The sequence below is a fragment of the Mustela nigripes genome, chromosome 13, assembly GCF_022355385.1.
Source record: "Mustela nigripes isolate SB6536 chromosome 13, MUSNIG.SB6536, whole genome shotgun sequence".
NCBI lineage: Eukaryota > Metazoa > Chordata > Mammalia > Carnivora > Mustelidae > Mustela > Mustela nigripes.
This window is the reverse complement of record NC_081569.1, coordinates 129,633,636-129,660,806: the sequence shown is the minus strand read 5'-3', so window position 1 is coordinate 129,660,806 and position 27,171 is coordinate 129,633,636. Positions and strand designations below refer to the sequence as shown.

General features: G+C 40.0%; 1 protein-coding gene across 18 annotated transcripts in view; it reads left to right on the top strand.

Moving 5' to 3' along the window:
* Positions 1 to 27,171, top strand: part of TTLL5 (tubulin tyrosine ligase like 5) — a 281,253-nt gene that overhangs the window by 86,019 nt on the left and 168,063 nt on the right. For 15 of the 18 annotated variants that reach the window (XR_009399190.1, XR_009399191.1, XR_009399192.1 and 12 more), the window contains 7 exons: positions 3,878 to 3,916; positions 10,714 to 10,871; positions 11,822 to 12,128; positions 16,361 to 16,481; positions 20,213 to 20,359; positions 21,465 to 21,568; positions 24,423 to 24,550. Coding sequence is in view for 15 of the 18 variants with exons in the window: in XM_059373692.1 (XP_059229675.1) it covers positions 3,878 to 3,916; positions 10,714 to 10,871; positions 11,822 to 12,128; positions 16,361 to 16,481; positions 20,213 to 20,359; positions 21,465 to 21,568; positions 24,423 to 24,550 (1,004 nt within the window). In the remaining 3 variants the exon portion in view is untranslated. The remainder of the gene's footprint in view (positions 1 to 3,877; positions 3,917 to 10,713; positions 10,872 to 11,821; positions 12,129 to 16,360; positions 16,482 to 20,212; positions 20,360 to 21,464; positions 21,569 to 24,422; positions 24,551 to 27,171) is intronic. The other 3 variants (XM_059373695.1, XM_059373690.1, XM_059373699.1) reach the window with 1 other exon arrangement.

Here is a 27,171-nt window from a genome sequence, read left to right as displayed (position 1 = left end):
AAGGGTTCAGGTGTTTTACCAAGGTATGTTTTATCTAGTGTAGTACTTTTCATTAGTTTGGTTTTGCAGCGGGTGAGTCTCTTGAGTCTGAAGATTTAAGTCTTCCATCTGTGGAAATACTCCCCTTGACCTCTCTTTTTCCTCTACTTGAGAACTTCTGTTAGATGAATTTTGAATCTTTTGCTATATGTTCCATGTTTTGTTTTGTTTTTACTTTTTTCTCATTCTTTTGATCTCATTGTTTCTTAGCTTTATTTCTTAAACATTTTCTTCTAAAATTTTAAATTGATCTGCAGCCCGATCTATTTTGTTATTCAGTACCAGACAGGCGAAGGTTGCTCAGTTTACCTTTTTAACTTTGACAAGTGCCATTTTATTTTATTTATTTATTTTTTGGAAAGATTTTATTTATTTATTTGACAGAGAGAGAGATATCATAAGTAGGCAGAGAAGCAGGCAGAGAGAGAAAGGGAAGCAGGCTCCCTGCCGAGCAGAGAGCCCAATACGGGGCTTGATTCCAGGACCCTGAGATCATGACCTGAGCCAAAGGCAGAGGCTTAACCCACTGAGCCACCCAGGCGCCCCAGCAAGTGTCATTTTAATATCCAAGAACTACTTTTGATTTCTGGCTAGATTTTAGAGTTCATGTCTATAATATTAAAATGCTTCTGGTACCATTTCATTGTGCGGGTTTCCCCACAGCACCAAGCACTTGCCCACCTGTTTGCATCTGAGAATTCAACTCAGTTCTGGCACTGTCTGCCCAGAGATTAGCATCAGATTGTGCAGTTTAAGGGTTCAGGCCTACAAGACTGTGTCATTCCCACTTCCTCCAACTTTGGATGCCTGTTAGCAAGGCCAGGTTGTCACCTGTACTGCCAACTAACTGGCCACAGATTGGGGTTTTGAACAACCTGGGCCTGGACCTTTAATTCAGGCACGAGTTGCAAGTCCAGATTGTTACCTGTACTCCTGACCAACCAGCTAAAAACTGGAGGTTCCTACAAGTCTCTCCTTCCTTCCATTTGATTAATTTGCTAGAATGGCTCACAAAACTCCAAGGAACGTTTGCTTACTAGATCACTGGTTTGTTATAAAAGGATATAATTCAGGAATGGCCAGAGGGAAGAGACACTGAGGGCGAGATATGGGGAAAGGGTACAGAGCTTCCATGCCCTCTCCAGGTCTGGTAGGTTTCAGATCTCCATGTGTGCCCCAGCCTGGATGCTGTCCTTTTGCATTTTTATGAAAGCATCATTACATAGGCATGACTGATTGAATCATTGTCCGTTGGTGATTGAGTGCCCCATTTCCAGGCCCTCTCCCCTTCCTAGAGGTCAGCTGGAAGTTCCAGCCCTTTGATCACATGGTTGGTTCCTCTGGTGGCCAGCCCACATCCTGATGGTGATCTAGGGCATTCCCAAAGTCACCTCATTGGCATAACCAAAGGCACCTTTATGGTGCTTACTGCTTAGGAAGTTCCAGAGGTTTTAGGTACACTGTGCCAGAGATGGGAATGAAGACCAAATACATATTTCTTTAATTTCTTTATTTTTTTAAATGTACTCATTTATTTTAGAGAGAGTGTTGTATCAGTCTCGACTGACATGGACTCTGTGTTTGAGGCTCAGTCTTTCCAGCCTTGGGCTTCCCGTTGAGGGAGAGGGAAGTAAACCTTTCCATTTGGGAACCATCACCAGAATGAGATAGCATTCTCCTAGGGGGAGCATAACAATGAAGAGATTTCAGAGGTAGTAATATATGTTGCTTCTTTATTAGTGATTCAATAAACAAGATCACCAGTGGGTCTGATAATCACCATAATTTCAAAAGTATGATACATGTTGCAATATTTTGAGATACCAACATATCTAAAGTAATGTGAAAAAAGATGTGTTGGTTTTGTCGGGGGTGGTTTGGTAATAAAATCATATGAAAACTGCTGCAGATGGTTTCCCACATGTGTATGAAAGACATGCTAAATTTCAGTTGGAGGATTGATTTTAGCCTAATGTCTACTTTTTCACATCCACCGATGGCTGATCTCTCCGTGTCAGCTGACTCTTTCATGCCTCCTCCTCACACCCTGCTGTCCCATGGAATGGCCTTCAGTCCATCCCTAAGTTCTCCTAGCTGCCTCTTTCATCCTCTCACCCAGGCTAGGAGGAAGTTCTGCAGCCCTTCCAGTCCCTCAGTGTGATCAGATTGCCACACTGCCGTATAATTGCTTGTTTACTTACTAGCCTGTCTACTTTCTAAGTTGGCTTTGGAGAGTAGTACTTTGTTACCTTCATCTTTGTCCTTGTCAGTTTCTAGAGCGTACCACCTGGTAGGCACAGGCACACAAACATGCACTGGAGAAATGAAATCCTATTTGTTGCAAGCCCTAACATCTTCCAGTAAGTTTGTTTCTCTTCAGTCTGAACTGCTATTTTTCCTCTTGAAAATCCCCTTGTATCATTGTCAGAATTACTTTCAAACTAATTCCCTAATTATATCTTAGGGAAATAATCTTCCTAATTGTTCGTCTTTCTTACGTACCCCCTCCCTCTCATCCCGCACCTGCCACCCTGCCTGGCAAACAGTATCTTAGAGCTGTCTTACAGTTTGATGGCAGCTTTACCCTGGCTGCATATTAGTAACACCTGCAGATTTTGTAAACCCTGTTGATGCTCTGGCCCCACCTCCAGGCTGAAGTATTGGTACTTCTAGAAGCCGAGGTGATTGTAAAGTGAAACCATGACTGCATATTATTGAAACAAACCATTATCTGATGAGAAAGTTAAAATCATCTTGAGCCTTTCTGATGATAAGGAGACATTGCCACGAAAAGAAGACACGGGAAGGGAAAGACTAAACATTTTGAAGACCTACTTTTCACTTGATTTTCTGTAAATAGAAAATCTTGACATTGCATTGCTCTCCTTCCATAACGTTTTCGAAATTTTTAAATGATAAATTTGAAATGATAAAGCTTTAAGATGAAGAACGGATTAAAAGAACCCAGGAGTTAGGTAAGAGGTGTGTGGTTTTAAAAGGATGACTGACACAAGGGATCCTATGGCCACGGGATTGTTCAGTGAATCTGGGGTGATATCTCCGTGAATCTACACAGTGATAAAGTTGTACTGAGCTAAAAATACACATTCACAAATGGATACAAGTAAAACTGAGGAACTTAAAAAAGAGAGTGTGTGTATGTTAAATGAAAGGAAATTAAATAAGGAAAGAATGTTTTAAAAATAAAAGCTAATTTCAACATAAATGTCATTCACATCCTAGAGTGAGAGCCCAATCCTAGTTCAGACACTATGGAGAGCATCTCTTTTTAAAAGGGTTTTGTTTTTTTAATTGTGAAAAATCGATTTCTCCTGAGCACCCTTTTTGAACCCTATGAGGATTGAGATTGTTTTCCTTTACTAATACATAAAACAATTCGGTGAAAGCCTAAAGAAGAGCACTGGAGTCTGAGACCTAACCTCTGGGTTCCCATTTGAACCCACTAAGCCTCCAGTCTTGGGCACGTCACAAAATAATCTTTCCCTACCCCCCCCTTTTTTAATAAACAAAAGTAATAGTAATCTTTTTCGCATGGTGGTTGTGAAGAATGGGTTTGATTTGTAGCTAAAGGTACAAATGCATGTAATTGTTATGCTACTTTGCTAGAATCCATTTGTCCTTTCCCTTTTGTTTTTTATTGCTCTTCCCCCATGCTTATGGGACTCTCTTTTTTTTCTCGATACATCTCTCTGTTTCTCCCCAAAGAGGCCTTCCCTGGCATAATTCTATGTTATCCAGGAGTATGAGTGTGTGTGCACGTGTGAAGTCAGAATATCTGGCCACTCCTCTAACCCAGTTGTCCTTTCTACTTCTGTAGGGGAAACCCAAGAAGAAGCTTATTGACAGGAAGAACACGGTAACTGATTTTTAAAAGTTGAGAGATTCTTTCCATGCGCACAACGTGTGACCATGCAGGGGCTAAGTGTGATATTTTATGTAACCGTTTTTGGTTTGGCTCAGCAAGAATAGTAACATAAAAAAAGTTTCTATTCAAACACTATTCCAAGGCAACTTTTTACAAAAGAAGTTTGGGATTTATTTATTTTTTTATAACTATGGGTGTATCATTTGGCGGTGTGAAAGGCACCAAAGTATAACTGAGATTTCAGAACTGTGTTAGAGTCATGTTAGAGTCAGATACATGGTTATGGTTGGCCTTGATATACTTGGGACAAGTAATTCAGTGCCCTGTGGAACTGAGCAGAACTGTTCCCAGTTTGCCACAGAACTGAAAGTATGCGGAACACCTGTGACTCTTCACTCTGGTGGGGCAGAGAAGGGTCTCAGAGAAGGGCTGGGGTGGCCTTGTCCAACCAAAGACCAGACCCCCAACAACTCTTAAACCTAAGCATACAACCCCCCTAGCTTGAGATCTTACATACATCCCCTTTGTGCTGTGCCTCTTTAGAAATCAAAATGGCCACAAGGAGAAAGAGACATCCTGTATCTAGCATTTAGTTTTACATTTAAGGATTAATGAAGATAAACCTGGTTTCTCATCGAAACCCCTTGAAGCATAAATCTAATTTTTGTTTAAAGAAGGATAACATATTTTGTTTAAAGAAGGGAAAACTGGGGAAAGTCAAGTTTGTAACTTCCAAATGAAAGCCACAGTAAATTTATAAGTTTCCTCCAGTTTTTAGTCAAAGAAAATGCTTCCTGGAGTATATTACTATGAATTTGGCAATTAGATAAAAACGAAACAAAAGAAAAAGATCTTAATAAGACTACTTAAAAGTCAGTGGGTTCTGGCCTTTCTTTGTTTTTGACATTCATTTTATATTACCTTCAGGAGTTTTTTGGTGGCATAGAGATAGAAGCAGAGGAAAGCTGGCATATGGCTGACGTATGGCAGACCATGTACTGTTACATGAAATACATCTTAATACATTTAGAAAATAAAATCATAAACTGCATGGTCTTTGACCATACTGGAATTAGAAAGCAGTAACAACAGAAAAATCTCCAAATATTTGGAAATTCACACATTTCAAAATAATCCATGGATCAAGGAAGAAATGAGGGAAATTGGAAAGTATTTTAAATTGATTAATAATAAAAATATAACAAAATGTTTAGGATGCACTAAAGGAGTGTTTTGGGAGAACTTTATAGCTTTTTAAATGCTTATATTAGAAAACAGAGGCCTACATAACTGATCTAATGTTTCATTTTATGAAACCAGATAAAGAAGGGTAGCCCAGCTTAAGTAGAAGAAAGGAAATAATAAAGGGTAAGAATCAATTAAATAAAAGACAATAAATAATACCAGTAAAATCTAAAATTGTTCACTGATAAGATAGCAGAATTGATGAACTCTTACATAAATTGGTCCAATGAAAAAAGAGAACACTAATTACCAGTATCAGATAGGAAAGAGGAAAATTTATTTACAGACCCTACAGACATAAAAAGGATGTTAAGGGAATATTATTAACAACCTTATTCTACAACTTTGATGACCCAGATGAAATGGCTGAATTCCTTGGGAGGGAACACTTAGCAAAACTGACACAAGGTAAAATAGAAATTTTGAATAGCCCAATATCTATTCAGAATATTGAATTCATAATAAAAAAAACCTTGCAACAAAGAAAATCCCAGGCCCAGTAGTTTCACTGGTAATTTCTTTCAAGCATTTGAGGAAGAACAGCACCAATCTTACATGAACTCTTTCAAAAATATAGAAAGGGACCCTTCGCAATTCATTTATGATGTCCGCATTAACTATGACATCAAAACCTTGTCTTTATCAAGACATTTTTAAAAAGAAGAATATTACAGGCACGACATAGATATGACATGACACAAAGTTTCTTCAAAGATTTTTAGCAAATTAAATCCACCAGTATAAAATAGGGTAATACACATGACCAAGTGAGGTTTTTCCTACTAGTACAAAGTTAGTTTAGCATTTGAAAATTAGTATTATTCACCATGTATGAAGGAGAAGAATTAGTTGATCATTTTATTAGATGCAATAAAAGCACCAATGTAATTCACATTTATGAGAAAAACCCTTAGCAAGTCAGGAGTAGAAGGGAATTTCTTAAAGGCCTTGTGTGAAAAATCTATTGCTAATATCACACTTAATGGCAAAATATTGAAGGCGTCCTTCTATATTAGTAGTATTGCAAGATGTCCACTTCTGGAATTTGTAAGCACTTTATCCTGGAAGTCGTGCCAAGCCTGTACAATAAAGCAAGGGGTGGAGAGTAGGGGAGAAAGGGCATAGAGATTGGAAAGGAAGAAATCAAATGTCTTTAGTCTTAGATGACATGATCTGGTTAATATGAAATCCTAAAGCCTCCACAGAATAACTACAAGAACAGCTAAGTGCACTTAGCGAAGATACATGGCCAATATACTAAAATCGATGGCATTTTAACATAATAGCAGTAAATAAAAATTTAAAATTTTGTTTATGATAGCATTTGAAAATATGAAATTCTTAGGGATAAATTTTATAAACTCTGTTCAATACTTATACAGTAAAAGCTTACTAAATATTACTGAAAGAAGCCCTAAATAAGTGGGGAGATAAGTGATGTGCATGGATTAGAAGACTCAATATCACCAAAAAAAAGTTCATTCTCTCCAAATTGATCTAAAGATCTGGTACAATCCTAGTCTATTCTATTTTATTCTAATCTATTCCAGTAGATTTTTTTTTTTTTTTAGAAATTGACTATATTTTTTTCATCACCAGCAGAAAATGACTTAAAAGAATTTTTTTTAATGTGAAAATACAAGGATATCCAAAGGAATATCCAAAAGTAATCTTGAATATCCAAAGTAATCTTGAAAAAGACTTAGGGTAACTGACTGAAAGAAATACTGTAATGCTATAGTAAGCAAAACTGTGGCAAGCCAATCAGTGGAACAGAATCAAGAGTCCAGAAATAATCCTATATTTATATAGTCATTTGAGTTCATTAAAGGGCCCAAAGTCCAATGAGGAAAGGAAACTTTTTTTATTAACATATAATGCATTGTTTCAGGGGTACAGGTCTGTGATTCATTAGTCTCACACAATTCACAGCACTCACCATTGGAAACTTTTTTTAAAGAGACGATTTTATTCAGGCTATCATAATAGGAGAAATGTCATTGTTTTCTTTGTTTTGTTTTGTTTTGCTTTTGGGGTGTTTTTTTTGTTGTTGTTTATTTATTTATTTTTAGAGAGAGAGAGAGAGAGTGGGGCAGGGGAGGAGCAGAGGGAGAGAGAGAAAATCTTAACCAGGCTCAACCCCTCAGCATGGAGCCCAACACGGGGCTCAATCTCACGACCCTGAGATCGTGACCTGAGCCAGAATCAAGAGTTGGAGGATCAGCTGACTGAGCCACCAAGGCGCCCCGAAAGGAAACTCTTTTTTAACAAATAGAGCTGGAACTGGATATCGTGCTCTTAAAAATGAACCTCAACCCCTATCTCCCAGAAAAATCAGAGATGATTCATAGTCATAAACATAAAAGCTATTACTATAAAACTTCTTGAGGAAAATATCTTTGTGATTTTGGGCTTGGCCAAAGTTTTTAGACATGACACAGAAAGCAATACCCAAAAAGGAAAAAAATGATAAGCTAGATTTCCTCAAAATAAAAATCTTTTGCTTATCATCACATACTGTGAGGAAAGTGACTAGGCAAGCCCTAGACTGAGTGCAGATACTCATCAAACAAAGGACCGGAATCTAGGAAACAGAATGAGCTCCTCCTGCTAAAGAATTAGACAATTAATCAACCCTTTTACAAATGGATGAAACATTTGAATAGACACTACCAAAAGAAGGTGTGTGAGTAGCCAATACGGTCGTGAACATGTGCTTAACATTAGATACCAGAGAGTTGCAAATTAAAATCGTGAAATACCCCTAAACATCCCGCAGAGTGGCTAAAATTCTGTCATCATGTTGCACGCTTTAAATGCCTTACGATTTTATTTGTCATTTACAGCTCAGGAAAGCTGTGGGGGTGGTTGCGGAGCATCAGATGGTGAGGGTGGGGAGCTGATGGGAGTCTGATAAGTTGTCGTTGGCAGCATAACCTTGTACAAGCACTTGAGAAGGAGCCTGCCAGTTTGTTAGCCTAGAAAGCGCCATGCTGAGATCTTTACCCAGAAGGAATGAAAAAAATAACCACAGAACGACTTGGTACAAAATTCTTCCTAGCAGCTTTATTCATAATATTCCCAAACTGGAAACAACCTAGGGGCTCCAACAACCAGAAAGTGGGTAAACTGTGGATTATTCACAGAGTGGACTAATCCTGCACAATAAAAAGGCATAAATATGGATACACACAACACAGATGAACCTCAAAAACATGCAGAATGAAAGGAGACCTACACATAAGAGTTCTCACTGAATAATTCCATTTGTATGAAGTTCTGGAACAGGCAAACCCAATGAAAATATGATGAAAAAATGTAAGACAGTGGTCTCCTTTAAGAGTGTGAGGGGGAGGGATTGTCTAGGAAGAGGCCCGAGAACTTTCTGAGGGGGTAGTATTATCAGAGTTCAGGTTATATAGTTCTAGGCATTTGTCAAAACTTATTAATGGGCATTTATTTGGGAATTTCACTGTATGTCGTGTTTAGCTCACCAAAAAACAAAACAAAAGCAAAAAACAAAAGCACCAAAACACCAAAAGCCCTGTAAAACAAATACTGAACTCTGGTGACTTAATGATGTGCGTGTTAAAATTTTAGGAGTAAATTGCACTGACTTCTGTGTATAACTTTGAAATGCTTTAAAAATTGGATGGATTGATGGTTGAATAGAAGAAAGGACGGTTGGCTATATGTGCTGAAAGAAATGTAGCAATATATTCATGGCAGAAACTAGGCTGTTGGTACATGGATGTCTGCTGTCCTATTCTTAAAACTTTTGTTTGTATAAATATTTTCATAATAAAAAGTTGGAAAAATAAAATGCGGTAGATGTAGCTAAAAGGTAGTGCAGCTTATTTATACAGAATTCAATTGTTTATTCAAAAATATTAAATATTAATGATATGCCATCTGTGGGCTGGGCAGTCTCATGGGCATCTCTAACCCAGTGGTGGACAAGACAAGCATGGTCCTTACCCTCATAGAACCCTAATTGTGTTTATCAGAAGTGTTTATCACACTTTCTCCATCATTCCCTACCTCCAACCCTTGTACTATTTGAATTTATTGCTCTGCTCATGGTTTCTTAGAAACTCACAATTGTTACTTTAAAATGTTAGATTTGTTTCATTTTCTTTATTATTTAGTTGGCTAAATATCTATTTTCACAACCGTGTGTGTGTGTGTGTGTGTGTGTGTGTGTGTGTGTGTGGTGGTGGTGGTGGTGGGGAGTACAGTGTTCATTTTTTGGGACGATGGTAAGCTAGGTTTGGAGTATTTTTATTAATTTGCTTCTGGTTTCTGCCCCAGTGTGTCAGGACCATCCCTATTCTTGGCTCAGTTACCTGCTCTAGAGAGAAAGTTTCTAGAAGACTCACTGTCCAGTTAATCCACTCAGAAATCCCTAAAAGTCCTACATAGATCAAAAGACACAGCCTTTCCATCATTATCAGAGATTGAAAACTCCCAGAGAAAAGATGATGATTCCTTGACCTCAAAGGGAATACACTTTGAATTCTAGGGAGTTCAGTTCTCTGAGAGAATTCATAGCCAACCAGTTAGATCTTGAGTTCTGAGTATACAGTCAGCTGCCTGCTTTCAGACACTGATATGGATACTTCTTTCCTGACCCAATGACCAAGATCCCTCTCTCTCTGCTGACCTGGTTACCTCTGCCTGCATGGTGCTTTGCCCAGTCCTTGTTTGAACTGGGCCTGATACCAGTTACTTCCCTAACCTACGATTTATCTTACTTTAATGCCTAATGTAGCTGCTGCCATCCCCTTCCCAGCCCACTTCCCATTCACAGCGTGATTGAACTTGGCTTTGTCCAACATCGCTACCTTTCCTTGTTTGTGCCTCTGACTCTTAACTCCTGACCTGTACTCAATATCTGGAGATGCCCTATCACTTCCCCCACCCCATCCCTCTTAACTAAGTAGACCCTAAGAAAGGAGTTCCTCTTGTTGGAATGCTTGAGACTTGGTGTGTCTCTGGGCCTTGGTAACTTTCCTAGGACACTTCCCCCATAAGTCTTAGCTCTGTGCTACCATATTCACAGGTATCAGCTGTCCCTCCCCTAGTCTCAACCTCTGCTAAATCTGTATTTATTAAGTACTGTATACATTAGAAGAATATTTGTATAAGTCTGAGTAAATTATAACGAATAACAATAAAACAAACACCTCTAGCCACCACCCAGCTTAAGAATTAAAGTGTTGCCAGTGTTGCCCAGTCCTCCGTGTAAGGTTTTGGGTAGCACTCTTATGGGCCCTGACGTAAATAGTCAGCCAGTATGACCGAATACTTAAAAACACTTAAACACTGTCTTCAGGTATATTTTTGTTTGACAAATTCAGATAGGCCATTAGTGAAGTTTTCCTGCAGATTCCAGTTTTCCCATTTATCTGCCAAACCTTGTAGGATTCACTAGAGGTACCATATCTGTCCTGTCGTCGTTACAGAATTCTGTCAAGCTTAGCCTTGGAATAAAGGAGAGAACTCTCTGAAGACTGTAGCTACCGTCTGGTTTTTTCCCATAGACTAGCTGCTGACGGAACCCCGGAACTGAAGGTAGAGAGTATGAATTCAAAGGCCAAACTGCACGCTGCCCTCTATGAGCGGAAGCTCCTGTCTTTGGAGGTGCGAAAACGTCGGCGACGCAGCGGCAGATTGAGGGCCATGAGGCCAAGATACCCAGGTACCTGCTGGTGAGCTTACGCCAAACTCCACTGACCGGGTCTTGCCGTTCTGAGTTAATCAGCTTCTTAAGTAAGACTCAATGAATAAGAACCTTCCTGATCACATCTGCTTAATTTTTTTGTATAGTCTTTTTCTCCAAAACTTAATTTCAGAAGGATTGTAAGTTTTTAAACCTTCCATTCTGTGATATTTGTACTGAAGAATAACTAAAGCATACATGTTTTTGGCTTTTGCTCTTACTTCAGCATCATATAACTAGCTGGTACTCTAGAAATACTTGAGGTATAAAAATATGAAGAAATGCTTTAGTTTAAGTTTAATGGAATCCTGAGCATCATTATCTGCTTTTTTATGATGAGGTATTAAATCTAGGTCACCCCTTGACATTGCTGAATGGTATAAATATTTTAACCATGAACAGACCAGGAGGAATTTCTTTCCCAGATAATCTCATTTGTAGGTCTATTTGTCACTGACCCTTTCTCTCCTCTCCGCCCCCACCCCTTTGTTGAGCACCTGTATCCGGCACGTTAGTCACTAGGGCTTCATCAATGAATAAAAAAGATAGGTCCCTTGTCCTCACAGACCTGCCAGGTCGGTGAAAGAGAAAGATAACGAGTAAATGTAGGATAGAAAGATATTCCCCCGCTCTGTGTACCTCCATAAAAGGTGCCCTTCTAGAAACCTCTAGCACACTGTTGAGATTACGTAGATATTTGCCTGAAGTTGTAAGAGAGCCATTGCTATTCTCCTGAGACACCTGAGCTCTAATGCAGTTGGATTTCGAGAGTGCGAAAGGCTGGAGAGGGATGTGTATGCTGTTCGTTTTGTGCCTCTTTTGTGGTCTGACCTAGAGATGGGTTTTTACTAAAAAGACGGAAGGAAGGTATTGGGAGAGAGGAAAATTGAATCCTTTTCTCAGCAACATTAGTGATTCTCCGCATTTAGTGATCACTCAGCCGGCCGAAATGAATGTTAAAACCGAGACAGAGAGTGACGAGGAGGAAGAAGTCGCATTAGACAATGAAGACGAAGAGCAGGAGGCTTCCCAGGAGGAATCCACAGGGTCCCTTGGAGAAAATCAAGCCAAATACACCCCCTCATTGACTGTTATGGTAGAAAATCCGCCCAAAGAAAATGCCATGAAAGTTTCTGAATGGAATAATAAAGGTGAACAGTGCTGCAAAATGGAGACTCAGGAGCCAGAGCCTAAATTTAACCTGATGCAGGTTCTACAAGATAATGGCAATCTTAGGTATGTACCTTTAATAATTATGATAATAAAACCGATAACTTGCATTGTGTACTAGGTACCGTGTTGGTGGCTTTGCAGCCATTTTCCTTTTCTTACAGCATCCCTGGGAGATAATGACTGTGATTTTATTATTATTGTTACTGTTAAGGAAACTGAGCCCTAGAGAAGTTGCTTGTCCAAGATATAGAGCTATGATCCAAAACCCATGTCTCACGGGCCCAACAAATGTTTGTTGGTTTGAATGTCAGTCACTATAAGTGCAGAGTTCAAGTGGCTCATGGTTTAATGTAGGGGTACTCACTGGGCAGGGGCCCCAATATGGACAAAGTGCTCTTAGGACACAGAGAAAGGAGTGACTAGTCCTTTCTAGGAAGGCAAGAGGGACATTAGGGAGGTGGCAATATTTGAACCAGGCTGTAGCTGCTGAGCAGGGATGCCAGGAGGGCTGGGAGGTGGCAGCTGTGTGTTGGAGTACCCGTAGGGGAAAGAAAGGCAGAGAGATGCGATGGTTTGGTCAAGTCATTTAGCCCCTCAACAGCGGTTTATTGAGCACCTGCTTTGTGCAGAAATTGTGCTAGGCTATATAGTTATGTGGAGAGAAGAGTGCAGTGAGAGATAAGACCGAAAAAATGGATGTCATTTTATTATAAAGTGCTCCAAGAGGAGCTGGGACTATATTTTCTAGATGGCTAATTTTTAAGCCGACGAATGATATGGTCAGATCTTGATTTAGAAGGTAAATTCTGGGTGCACTGTGGGTCAGTGATTGATAAGAGGAGAATGAAAACCAGGAAGGTGAGTTAGCAGCTGTCACAGTAGTCCAGAGCCAGAAGATGAGGCCTTGACCAGAGCCATGGCTACTGGAATGGAGAGAATGGGATGGACCGAGTGAAATTTGCAGTCAGTCAGTATAAGGAGCATAGGAGTTGGTTTCAGGACAGAAGTGTGTTTCATTTGGGACACAGTGAGACGGAAGGGCTCTGGGATGAAGTGGTTCAGTGGATAGGTGAAGATACAGCTTTGAAGGTCAGAGTTGAACAGAACTGGGCAGTTGGGAACGTTAGAGTGGGTGAGCTTGTCCGATTCACTTTAGTCCAGAAGCATAGACAGGAGAAAAGGAGGAGCGTTGAGCCTTGGGGAAGACCAGTGTTTAATAGTAAGAAGATAGGAACCAGCAGCTAAGGGAGGTAGGCACCAGGCCTAGGAGGAGGGAGTGTGGTAGAAGCTCCAGAATGAGAGTTCGAAGCTGTAGTGTGCCTCAGACAGCCCGAGAGAGCACGCAGAGTGAGGAGAGACTCCTGCATTTCTGACCCCGGGCCAACTTGTGAGTTGTGAGAAATTGTGAGTTGTAGAAATAAGAAAGCAGGTGCAAGCCAACTTTTTCAGAGGATTTGGCAGTGAAAGGGAGTTGAGAACACATCAGCGAAAGCAAGCGTAGAGAAAAGGATTATGGTGTGGTTTTTTTTGTTTTTTTAAGATGGGGATTCTGGAGTGTATTTATAGACTAGGGGAAGAAGGGTTTGATGGAAGGAGCATTAGGGGCACCTGGGTGGCTCAGTCAGTTAAGCATCTGACTTTTGATTTTGGCTCAGGCCATGATCTCAAGGTCGTGAGATCAAGCCCTCTATCGGGCTCCCCGCTCAGAGCACACTCTGCTTGAGGTTCTCTCTCCCCCTCCACCTTCCCCTGGGTCATGCTCTCTAAGCAAACAAACAAACAAATAAATAATAAATAAAATTGTTTAAAAAAATGAGGATTAGAGATGTAGAAATGGATATATTGCTAAGAAGGGCCCTAAAGGAAGGTGGAAAGAGGCCACTGGAGGGGTATCTCTTACTCTAAGTCGGAAAGAAAGCACTGGGATGAATGCAATAGAAGTTAAGCAGGAAGGAAGGTTAAGTATTCATGCATTTTGGCCTTTATAAGTTAGAGGTCAGTTCTTATATTGCAAGGCTGGTGGGTAACTTTGGGTTTCAGGGAAGTGGGGAGATGAAGTTAAGGTTTGGAACAGTGTCCATGGAGAATAGCAGTAGTTTTGTTCAGTGGATACCACACCAAACTGTCCGAAGACCTGGATTCTCACTTTTTAGGGCTCACTGACGGACTGTGTGATCATGGGCTACTTAGAGAGCTTCTCCACGCCTCAGTTTCCTTTTCCTTTAGGCCAAGGTATGGGGTTAAACAAATGTTTTTCAAACTGTGCTTTCTGGAGGGGAAAAAAGATTCCACTGAGTTGAAATAGAACATTTGAAAACCACTGGACTATATTCTAAGGCCCTTTCCAGCAATAACATTCTACTTAGCTGTTGTAGAAATAAATTATTTCTTCATAAATCTCAGGGATCTGACTTTCAGTGAGTAAACTGTTTCAGTTGCCTGGTGTGTGAAGGCAGATCAGTGGTTTTCAGACTCTGCTGCCTCGAGCTACCCATCATTCTGTGGGGCATCTCTGTGGCTACTGAGGGGTCTCAGGGAGGTCATGGCAAGGATTTGAGACTCTCGGCCCTAGCCTTTAGTTGTGTAATTTTTATACTGAGAATCCATAGAAGCCTAATTTAAAAAAAAAAAAATAGGGGTTTCTTTGATATAAATCATTCTAGTTTTCATTCTTTCATCTTTTTGGGTTTGTTGCATATGACTAGCTGACCAATGTCTACAGTACCTTAGGGCCAGTCCCAGAATGAACAAACCCAGGTCGTTTCAAGAAGGTTTATAGAAATGAAAAATACAGTACTTGTTCATTTGATTTGTGGCAATGATTTGCAACAAAATAATGGTTGAAATCTCAACCTCCAAGTGATAATTCCCTTATCCGAAAGACCTTTATGTTTTAGTGTTAGAGGAATAGTTAATAAAATCACTGAAACATGCCATTTCTACCTCATTTGATAGCAAGTGAATTTGTGGACCAAAATTCAGAATCTTTTTCACTTGTTTTGTCATGAAAATAATCTTGTGGAGAGAAGTCTTATGGGAATGGTTGAGGGGAAAGTGGCATGTGGTCTCCAGGTGAACAAGAGTGTAAGTGTTGCCTTGTTGAGAAACATTTGAAAATTTAAATTTGTTTCTTCAAAATCATATTGTACTCCCATAAACTCTCCCCATTAGTAAAAAAGATGTAGCCTGCCTTATATTTTATGCTCTGAAGATCTTCTGTATCAAACTCTCTAGAGCAAATCTACTTCTCATCCTGATTCCCCTCCCTTTCAGTCCCTCTGCCACGAACATAGCAGTTAGACCTAGATCTTCTTATGCTGTCCACTTCCCTCTGGGTAAGTCCTTCATCCTAACTGTGGAGGAGCAGTGAGTAGAAAGCATTCAGTGATTGCATGTGTGAGGACTGTAAACAGAGTTTGTGTTGGGCCCTAATCTTCGCTGATGTAATTTTGGCTGTAGCGTCAGAAGGCCGATCAGCTGAAGTAACCAAAATCTGTCCTGAAGGAAAACAGATCTGCTACAATTAGCAGCTGAAGTGAAAATCATCAGTGCGTCTCTGGTATTTCTGCCTTCTAAGCCATAGCTTGAACAGATTTCCTTATTTCCAACCTAGACCAACAAGCAGAAATTTGCTGGATTTTTCAGCGATGTCGCTGAGGTGCTCATTACCATATGTAAAGATTTCTTTTTCCCACTGAACATCTGGGCCTGTCCTAGCCTGTCAGTTCATCTCTGCCAAGCTCTGTTGGACCTCACTCATTTGTTCTGGGCTTCAGCCATTCCTGTCTTGTAGTTGAGAAAAGCGTGACCTTAAAAATTTGGTCTCAAAAGTTCCTTTGTAGGATTTATCTATTTCCTGCATTGGAGGCCTTTGCACACGAGAAATATTAGTTGCCATAACAAAAGCATACTTTTGCCCCAACTGATGAATATATAAGGGCCTCTATGTTCTTGTGAAGATTCAGTATTTTCCTGTCCATTTCCCCCAAGGAAGTTGTTAAAAAGTTCAGAGATAAGGTAAAAGAGTAGGAAACCTGATTTCCTATTCTTCTTTGATTTTTTTTCCCTCCCACATTAATAATAGAGAAACTAAATAGGATTCTTTAATAGAAAAAAAAATCTCATATACTCTAGAAGGAATCTTTATAGTCATATGATTGCATGATGGGCTTCATTTGTCTCAGCCATCCTAACAGGACGATTGTCACAGTCCACTTCGAGTGAAGCTAGTACATATTTGGTAGGCTTACCATTCTGTTTCATAACAAACACTATGTTGTTTTGGATTTCTATAGCAAAGTGCAGGCCCGGATAGCATTCTCTGCCTATCTCCAGCATGTTCAAATTCGCCTGATGAAAGACAGTGGAGGTCAAACGTTCAGTGCCAGTTGGGCCGCCAAAGAGGATGAACAGATGGTGAGACTCTTCTTGCTGGAACCTTTTTTTTTTTTTTTTGGTGTTCTTTGTTGGGTTCTTTCTTTTTATTATCTATTTATTTATTTATTTATTTTAATAAACATATAATATATTTTTATCCCCAGGGGTACAGGTCTGTGCATCGCCAGGTTTACACACTTCACAGCACTCACCATAGCACATACCCTCCTCAATGTCCATAACCCCACCCCTCTTCTCCCAAACCCCCTCCCCCCAGCAACCCTCAGTTTGTTTTGTGAGATTAAGAGTCACTTATGGGGGCGCCTGGGTGGCTCAGTGGATTAAGCCGCTGCCTTCAGCTCAGGTCATGATCTCGGGGTCCTGGGATCGAGTCCCGCATTGGGCTCTCTGCTCAGCAGGGAGCCTGCTTCCCTCTCTCTCTCTCTCTGCCTGCCTCTCCGTCTACTTGTGATTTCTCTCTGTCAAATAAATAAATAAAATCTTTAAAAAAAAAAAAAAAAGAGTCACTTATGGTTCGTCTCCCTCCCAATCCCATCTTGTTTCATTTATTCTTCTCCTACCCCCCAAACCCCCCATTTTGCATATCCACTTCCTCATATCAGGGAGATCATATGAGAGTTGTCTTTCTCTGATTGATTTATTTCGCTAAGCATGATACCCTCTAGTTCCATCCACGTCATCACAAATGGCAAGATTTCATTTCTTTTGATGGCTGCATAGTATTCCTATATATATAGGAATATATGTATGTATGTATATATATATATATATATATATATATATATATATATACACATACCACATCTTCTTTATACAGTCATCTGTGGATGGACATCTAGGTTCTTTCCATAGTTTGGCTATTGTGGACATTGCTGCTATAAACATTCAAAACATTCAGGTGCACATGCCCCTTCGGATCACTACGTTTGTATCTTAAGGGTAAATACTCAGTAGTGCTATTGCTGGGTTATAGGGTAGTTCTATTTTCAGCATTTTGAGGAACCTCCAAGCTGTTTTCCAGAGTGGCTGCACCAGCTTACATTCCCACCAACAGTATAGGAGGGTTTCCCTTTTTCCACATCCTCACCATTGCTGGAACCTTTTTACTTGCCCTCTTTCTTTTCTTCTTTTTCTTCTTCCTCTTCCTAACCCCCACCCCAATTAGGGTAAAAAGCAATATATTCTTCAGTGAAAGAGTTGTTCCACACTATACATTACAGATTTCCCTTACTTTAATGTGATGTAAATCTTTGATCTGGGGCCAACATCCATCATACCATGTTGAGGGCATCGGTTTATTTTATCCTAAAAATGGAAATTGGTTGCTCATTAGATGTCAGGCCCTGTCCAAAGCCCTCAAAAAGAACAGCAATTTAGAACCCTTTAACTCTGCGATTTTCCCATTGCATTAACTCTTTGACGTAGGCATCGTCATCCCATTTTGTAGCTGAGGTAACAAAGACCGAGAGCAGGGATGTAATATGCCTCTTGTCCCATAGCTTGTGTGGGGTGAGACTGAAACTTGCACTCACAGGTTAAGATTGTAAGTGTTTTCTCTTCCCTTGTTTCCTTGCATCACAAGGCATTTTGTTTTCTGTTCTGAGGGGGTCCGGTTAGCCCCGTGAAAGTCAACACTTTGTCGTAGGTTCTCTGAGAATGTACCATCCTCCATTTTAACATTAATTCTCTAGTAGTTGAAGTTTTATAAAGTTGTGGAAACAAACCGTGTAGTAATTTTTGCTATCAGTCATTTGAACATGCCTAGGATTTAGTATTCTAGCAAGGTGTTTCTTTTTGAATTGGAAGGACAGGGAACTTCATGCTCTTTGTAAGGTCAACACTTATAGAAGAATCCACAGCCCTTCCGTAGCCTTTGACCACAGGGATCTGTCACCCACAAGAGAGAGACCTTTAAAGTCTGAGAAAGCTGTATCCTTTGTCCAACTCATTGGTGACCCTCCCATAATTTTCAGTTCTCCACATACAAGAAGCATACTATGTGCCAGGCTTATTATAAAAACACAATGGAAATCCCAGAAAACAACCTGTGAATTTAAAGTAGCCAGTACAACCCAGAGATAAAACCTTGTGTGTTGTGAATAATCCTTCAACCATCAGTGGAAAATGTTAGCTCTGCTCTTTCCAAGTGGAAAATTGAAACTGCCTTTTTGAGAGTCAGTTTGTCTGCTCCACGGTGAAAAATAATGTTTTAGTGTAATAGCTTAAACCACCCGATAGTAAAGACAGCAGAGTAGAACCGTGAAATCCAACCTGTGGTTATGAGGCTGTTCCTTCATGCTGGAGTAAATTGGCACCAAAGAACAATGAACCAAAATCACATTCAGGAATTTAAAAAAAAAAAAAAAGCTCAGAATAGAGTAACTCCTGCAAGCGCTGGCTTGGAACCCCACACAGGGTTTGGGGGCAGCGGGGGGTTACGAGAATACTTAGGATCATCACTGCAAAACTTAATACCAGTTCTGTGCATTCCTGTTTGAAAATCTAGCTGGAGAGCACACCTTTAGCCCTCCCTTCCCTGGTAACTGCAGCGGGGGCCGTCTTGACCGGGAAGGGAAGGCTTAGAATTGTCTTCTCTGCCCCAGGTTAGGGTTTGGCATTCTTTATCACAGAACTCACAGGAGGCACGTCCATAGAAGGTTCCTCAAACCTATCATCTTAAGGCAATTTTAACATGTTGTGGGGGTGTGAGGAGGGAAGGAACAATTCTCTTTAAGGCCCTTGGTCTCACAAAATCTCTCTTGGAAGTATTTCTCGTGCTGTGAATGATCTGATTGGTATCTGTTGAGATTTCAAAATCCTTGGCCCCATGTCAAGTGAGATGTACTCTTTGGACCCCTTAATGACTTTTCTCTATGCCCCTCCTAACCCCCTTTCCCATGGGGAAGGGAAAAAGAAGCCACCACCTCTCACATATATACAGTATTGGTTCTTTCTTTTTCTTTATCACTCAACTTTCTAAATGAGCAGTTTCTTTTCTTTATTACCTGTGCTCTCCTTGGCCTCATCTTCCTATTCCTTTTCCTCTACTGAAAGTGTTCTCTTGAAGTTATCTCACAGTGGCCAGATCCACAGCCTTGTCTTGGTCCTGGGTCTTCCCAGCTCTGGTCTCTTGGGAGCTTTTGACATGGGGCCGTTAAGTCCCTTGGCTTCCATGACACTCTTTTCTCCTAAGGCTTTTTTGTTTTGGTTTGCTTTGCTTTGCTTTGCTTTGGTACATTTCTGGTGTTTCTGCCATGGGTTTTTTGTTCTTGTTTTTCTGATTCTTCCTCCTCTTTCCTATCTCTAAGTATGAATATTTCTGTTTCTTTCTCTTCCTTCTCACCTTTGATGATTTCATCTGCTCCTATGGTTTTAATTTCCACTGTCTATCCTTGAAAGCTGCTTCCCCTAAGTAGCTATCTCTGATCAACCTAGCAGTGGTATCTGCATATTGAATTATTATAGCACTATTGGCATTTGAGTTGTGGTACCTTTACAGTTACTTCTCTAATATATAATTATTTGTGTACATAATTCTTTTGATTTTCTGATTGTCAGCTTATTGAGGGAAGAGTAAGTTTCTTTTGTCTCTCTGTCTCCTTCTTATACCTAAAGTCTTTCCTCTGGGTCTTATTTGTTGGAATGGTCAGTGTACCTGTTCTCTTATCTCTATTGAGTAAACCCTTCCTAGCTTGTCTTCTGGTGCTTAGTACAATCCCTGTTTTCTTTTCCCTGACAACTCTTAATAGGAGCTAGTGGTTCGCTTCCTTAAACGAGCATCCAGTAACCTCCAGCACTCACTGAGGATGGTACTACCCAGTCGACGTTTGGCACTTCTGGAACGCAGAAGAATCTTGGCTCACCAACTGGGTGATTTTATTATTGTGTACAACAAGGTACTTTTCTTTTACTCGTATGTTTTAGATTGCTATACCCTGTTAGTGGGCTAGAAGCCTGTGTCCTGCTGGGTGGAGAGGTCCTTCTTTCTTCTAGTGTTGTCAGCCCTTGTGTGTAACTGTTACAGGCAGCTGGACCTCACCTCTTAACCTAGCTGGTCTGTATAGCCACTTACTACTTCTAAAAGCCCAGTGGCCATAATTAATGCTTATCAAAAAGCATATTCCCTTTGAATGCTGTTGAGGCTGAGATGAACTATGGACTATGTGAATTTGCATTATCATTATTATGCCTGTAGACAGTGGTGTGAATTTACTATTTGTGAGCAAATTAACTGTGGATTTAATAGAATGACATAATCTTCTTTCCTGAGAGAGTTACACTTTGTATCAGAGAACATCTTAGACGGTGACATCATTTTACAACCAAGACTAGGAAATATACTACTTGGTTAGAATATTTTGCAAAGTATCTGATGTCCAGAGGGTCTTAGAATGCTTTGGAAGTATCAGTATTTGGGAGAAAAAAGTATGTCATTTAGCAGAAGGGAGAACTGAGGCCTGGAAATTTAAATGGCGTTTGTAAGAATGTACAGATGATTAGTAGAATATCAGTATACCAAACCGATAGCTGCTATTTACTCCAGATCTGTTGAGAATTTTGAGATGTCATCTATAAGTGAAGAATTTACTCAGTTTGGATGCTGGTATAGGAGTAACTTCCAAAACCTCTCTTTCCTCTCCCTAATTGTAACAAAATCCAGTATATTTGTTGTTATATTGGTAAAGCTGCAAGTGTGAGCACAGATGTTACTAAGCTACTATAAAGTTCTTTTTGAATGGGTTATGTGGGCAGAAGGCAAAAACACGATACAAATTTATATTTATTCTGCAAATTTTATTTGGAAATTCCAAAATGTTTTATGAAATAATGGCAGAGAATAAGATATCAAATTTATAGGTGGCAAAAGTACATGGGGAAGTAAGTGTCTTTACTCTAGAGACAGATGAACCCAATGGTCATGAAACCAGCTGATGAAGTATGCATTTATCAGGAGTCAGTTTTATCTTAATTGTTTTCTTGTGCGGGTTGGGGACTGGGTAGGAAACAGAACAGATGGCTGAAAAGAAATCGAAGAAGAAACTTGAAGAAGAAGAGGAAGATGGGGTGAATACAGAAAACTTCCAGGAGTTCATCAGACAAGCAAGGTAAAACATATTCTTGATTAATAAAAACAATCCTCCTTTATCTGCCATACTGCCTCGTTCAATTCTTAATACTTCCTTGTTTCTAACATACGGATGTGAGTAAAATCGCTCTCAGAATGAGAAAAAGAGTTCCATAGGCTTGGCCTCTCTGTATCTCAGTCAATTATGTTGTTGTTGTCATGGTTTCAGTTATCAAAACACTGCTGCTGGGTATTTGGGCTGTATTTCTAGTCAGCCTTCAAAGTACACACCACTTTGGAGTACTGAGAAAGCCCTTTGGAAAGTTGAAGTTAGAGGCTCCCAGTGTTTACTGGATCTGAATTTATCCCTGACCTACTGATGCAGTGGCGATGACCAAATTTTGCCTACATTGAGTGGGTTGAGGAATTGGCAGTTTCTCAGCACTGTGAGGGTTACGCCTAATTTATATAAAATAGAACAAGTCCTTCATGGGTAGAGTTAGCCTTTAAGGATTGAAAATCTCAAAAAAAAAAAAAAAAAGAAAGAAAATCTCAGCAGTCAGCTCTATCTTGATGTAAATCAGTCAGGCCATTTTGTCCTTTTACAATATGTTTCCAAAGGAAGAGGTAACAAAGGCATTTCATTTAAAACTTTGTAAGACCCATACTGGAGGGCCTTTTTCTAAAACAGAAAGTCATACAAAACTACTCAAATAAAGGGTAAAACATCTATACAATCCCATTAATTAATCTTCAGCCATCGAAGTCACTGTGGCAAGAAAAGCAGAAAAAAATTGATTCTCTGTTGGTTTATGAAGTTAAATCAGGTGGTGGGTTATCAGTGACCAAGGTAGCATGGTCTGTGTTTAAGACCTTGTGTAGACTTAAGTCTACACTTACAGCCTCACTATCGTGTGCTTAAAAACACACAGCAAACAAATACATAATTTTGTAGGAGTTTATAATAGTGTATTGTTATTTTGATGACATTCTCGGGTCTTGAATTGTATGATTGATAATTCAGGTATAGGAACAAAGCAAGAAATGGTTTCTCATATCAACATTATACAAATAAGAAAGACAGAGTATGTTCAGAAAATGACTCTATTTTAAAAGATTAATATTCACTTCCTCCTAGGGATCTTCAAGATCCTTACAATATAAACAAATAAAAGGAACGCGAACTTTTTTTGGAAAGTGGTGTATATTCCCTTACCAGGCCTAACTGGAGGCTGAAAGTGACTGATGTGTACTAAAACAAGTGATACAGAGTTAGTGATCGAATATGCTGGAACCTGTTTATTACTGTTGTACATTAAGTGTTGATTGTCGGAAACTTCTTCTAGCATTGGCTTACTATGTTTGAGGGGGTATACAGATACTTCCATCGAGACTGGAAAATCCAGATACTTGCAGGAGTCAGACAAGGAAACACAGATTATGAAGTGAGCAAAGATAAAAGAGAAGAGGCAGCAAGCAGTTTGTATTTTGACTAGCCTGAACCTTTTCTTTTCCCTTTCTGTGAATGACAGATCATTCACACATTTGTGACCTCAGCTGCATATGGACCTTTAGTAGTTCCTTGAGGTTTTTACTATATGGCACTTTGCTACTCTAGAGATGGTGGGGTTTACTCTGAGATTCGTAGAAGCAGTTTCCTAGGTTGTCATTACAACATATTCTCAAGATGGGATATAGGTCCTTTGTGATAATGCAGGACTATTTTTACCTATTCAAAGGCCATGAATCTGGGATATAACTTGGCTCCAGGAAAAAGATGCAGAAGGCCATTGAGAACCTCCCACAGGTGTTTAAAAAAAAAACCCATGCATATGGGAGCACCTGCGTGGCGCAGTGGGCTAAAGCCTCTGCCTTCAGCTCAGGTCATGATCCCAGGGTCGTGGGATCGAGCCCCACATCGGGTTCTCTGCTTATCAAGGGGCCTGCTTCCCCCTTTCTCTCTGCTTGCTGCTCTGCCTACTTGTGATCTCTCTCTCTCTCTCTCTCTCTCTCTGTGTGTGTCAAATAAATAAAAAATCTTTAAAATTAAAAAATAAAAAAACAAAAACCCATGCATATTATGTTTACCGAAAGAGTTCTATGGGCCCTCATCAAACTCCTTGTACTTTCCATTTTGTGGATGTTCATAAAGTGCGTACAATTTCAATATCTGAAGTGACCTAGAACCATCTAGTTCCATCTCCTTCATTGTAGCAATGTTTAGGGAACTGTTCTGTGGCTTTCCTGGTAGGTCTCCTTATTTCGGACAGAGGGAATTAAAATGACGAGCGGCTCCTTTAGTGAATACACTTCAGTTATCTGGAAGTGGAGGGCAAACCGTGAAGGGCCAGATCATAAATATTTCACACTTTGTAGGATACCTATGATCTTCTTAGCATGTTCTTCTCTAAAAAGATAAACACTGTTTGTAGCAGGAAGCCATACAAGAACATGTTGCTCATCAGCTCGCCAGTTTTGAGCCCGTAAAGTCTGTAGTTTATTGACCTCTGATACAGAACTTGGCTGCCCAATAGAACTTTGTGTGTTGTGGCTACTGAGTACATGAAATGTGGTTAGTCTAACTGAGAAGAATCTTTTTAAATGTGCTTAATTTTAATTCACTTAAACTGAAATCATCATATATGCTTCCTGGCTACCATATCGGACAGCGCATCTCGAAAACTCGCTTTGGGTTGAAGAAAGCCTTATCGTGTTGAAATTTTTCAGACTGCTTTGTTTGTATTCCTGTGTAACCATCTACTAGTAGGGAGTTTTCAGCTTGTACTCTTCATTTTCCCCTTCTCCAGCTGACTCCATTTCCAGAATAAAATCTAGTGGAAAGATTTTTCCAGAACAGCTTCCTGTTCTGACCATACTCTCTCTCCTTGTTTCAGTGAGGCTGAGCTGGAGGAGGTGTTGACTTTTTATACCCAAAAAAACAAGTCTGCAAGCGTCTTCCTGGGGACCCACTCAAAAAGTTCTAAAAACAGCAACAGTTATTCTGATAGCGGGGCAAAGGGTGGTAAGTATGACAGTTTATTAATGAAAAATAAGAACAAGTGAAAAAATGAGACGTGCCAAAGAGAGCCGAGAATCCTGTGCCGTATGAGCACTAACAGGCTCCAAGATGGTGAACTTCTGCAGCGCAGGGGTTGGGGCTGAGGGGGCATTCCATTTTTGTCCTCAAAACAAGAGGAACATGGTCCTTTTAAAAAGTTTGTTCATGAAATTAACAGCAGAGAACTTTCGAGACAAGTTAATAATAGCTAACATTTGAGCGCTCATATTACTATAACCTGCTGGATGTGATCTAATTTTTTTACTTTTAAAAACCATATGGAATGGGTGGAATTACTCAGTTTCTTTTCAGATGAGAAAACAAAAGCTGAAAGTGACTGAGTAACTTGCCCAGGAGTTCCCTTCACGGTGCAGTGGGGTGGGAATTTGAACCTCCTTTGGCCCCACTCAAGGCTTAAGCTCTTCAACTGTGCTCTTCTGCCTTTCCTAATGGTTATTTCCCATTCTTTTATTTAAGTTTTTTGCTTCCTCTGGCTTAGCTGCATTGGCATTTGGGGCAGAGGAATTATTTGTTGCATGGGACTATTCCATACCTGGTGGGATGTCTAATATCCTGAATCTCACATCCGAAATGCCTTTAGCTTTCTTCAGTCACTGTGAGAGCCCAGGATGTTCCCACGCATTAATTTCGTTTTTTTTTTTTTAAATATTAACGCACACTTTTTAAAAAATTATATTAAAATCAGGCAATGGTCTGACAATAAAAAGTCTGCTTATGGAATACTGTTATGTTCAGCTTTACTTACAGGTTGTTAAATCCTTAGAACTAAGGTATCCCCCAGAAAAAGATTAATGGAAATATCGATTGCTTTTCAGACTTGATAGTTGCTACTTCGAAAGGTGGTTTTATATAAACGCTAAATTAAAAAAAAAAAATCAACCCTTTAGAACACAATGAATTGCTTTTATTTCGGTATGCATCCACATCTCAGCATTTAGTGGTCCTGAACAGAAAAGTGGGAAAATGCAGCAATTTGCCAGGAAGTCAGGCCCGCCAGTTTCGGGGATCTGCTGTGCACACTTCTTAATCCCTGCTGAGGACCGTGAGAAGAGTTCCCTTTGGGGGAACTCGGTGACTGGGGATTTGGGATTAATGTGGACCGAACTCTCTAGCTCATGTCATCTGATTAAAAAAAAATAGCAGTGATGTTCTGTTATAAACAAAGCTCTGTGCCTTAAAGTAAGATTCATTTAAAATCTAGATGGGAAGCATAAGACATAGAGGAAATCTACACCAATTCTGTCGGTATACTAAGCACTAAATTCAAAGACAGAGACTCGTTCCCTGCTGTTAAGACTACCATAGTCCCATGTGGGAATAGTGAGGATAATTGGTCATTATTATTTATTAATATTATTTATTATTATTAAAACATGGAGTGAGGGGTTCCTGGGTGGCTCAGTGGCTTAAAGCCTCTGCCTTCGGCTCAGGTCATGATCCCAGGGTCCTGGGATGGAGCCCCGCATCGGTCTCTCTGCTCAGCAGGGAGCCTGCTTCCTCCCTCTTCTCTGCCTGCCTTTCTGCCTACTTGTGATCTCTGTCTCTCTGTCAAATAAATCAATAAAATCTTAAAGAAAAAAAAGTGGAGTGAGTTTTCCCAAACAAATAGGGTAAAGGCCTATTTATATTGAGCTCACTGTATAATCGAATATTTCTAGAAGTCCCAGCCCAGCCCTCTTCTTTGAACTGTCCTAGCTTATCTAAATTCTGAAGTTAGTTGATTCATCTGTTTTTTTATTCCTTCTACGCATTTCTTCCGAGCACCTGTTGTGTGTCAGACATTGTTATGGATGCTGGGTATAAAGTGACCAGGGCTGTCGTCGTACCTTGACTCATAATGTTTATTGTCTAGAAGATAGAATTGGGTGCGTAAATATAGGAAGAAGGTTGGTGGAAGCTCTGAAAAGCTCCTCTAACAGTGTTGAGGAAAAGAGGCTGAGGAGTTCTTACAGTGAGGTTGGGGTAGAGAAAAGCTCGTTAACCTAAGGAGGTGAGGGCCTACATACTACACTACCGATAGTGATTTTTTCCCTGGGGAAGCCCTGTGGGGAAGCCCTGACAGCATCTGTTTGTACATATGGGTCCCTGGAAATTCTGGAGTTCATGTATTAAGGATGACCTCTACATAAGATGATCTAGACCTATCTAGACCTATCAAGAATAACTAGAAAGGCAGTAGGAAGGCCTCAATCTAGGAAACCACACTGTGACATCTGGTAGCATCTGGACTGATTTCAAACATGAGCAGACACGTGTGACAGTATTACCACGGCTGGTGGTGACACAGAAAATAATCCCTACGTCCTTATTCTTTCATTCTGAAAGATGGTGTGTAAATTGGCCTTTCTTGAGTTTTTATATGAACTCGCCCTGACACAAGATTTTGGAATATTTCTGCAAGGATGTGATTAGCCCTGGCTGTCCTGTTTCACCATTCTGTGGTAGGGAAAACAAACAAACAAACAAACAAAAACCCACTAGTTTATTAGAGTGGAATTTATTTTATTAGAGCGATTTTGTCTTGAATATACTGATCACCCTATCTTAAGTAAACTCACTCAGCT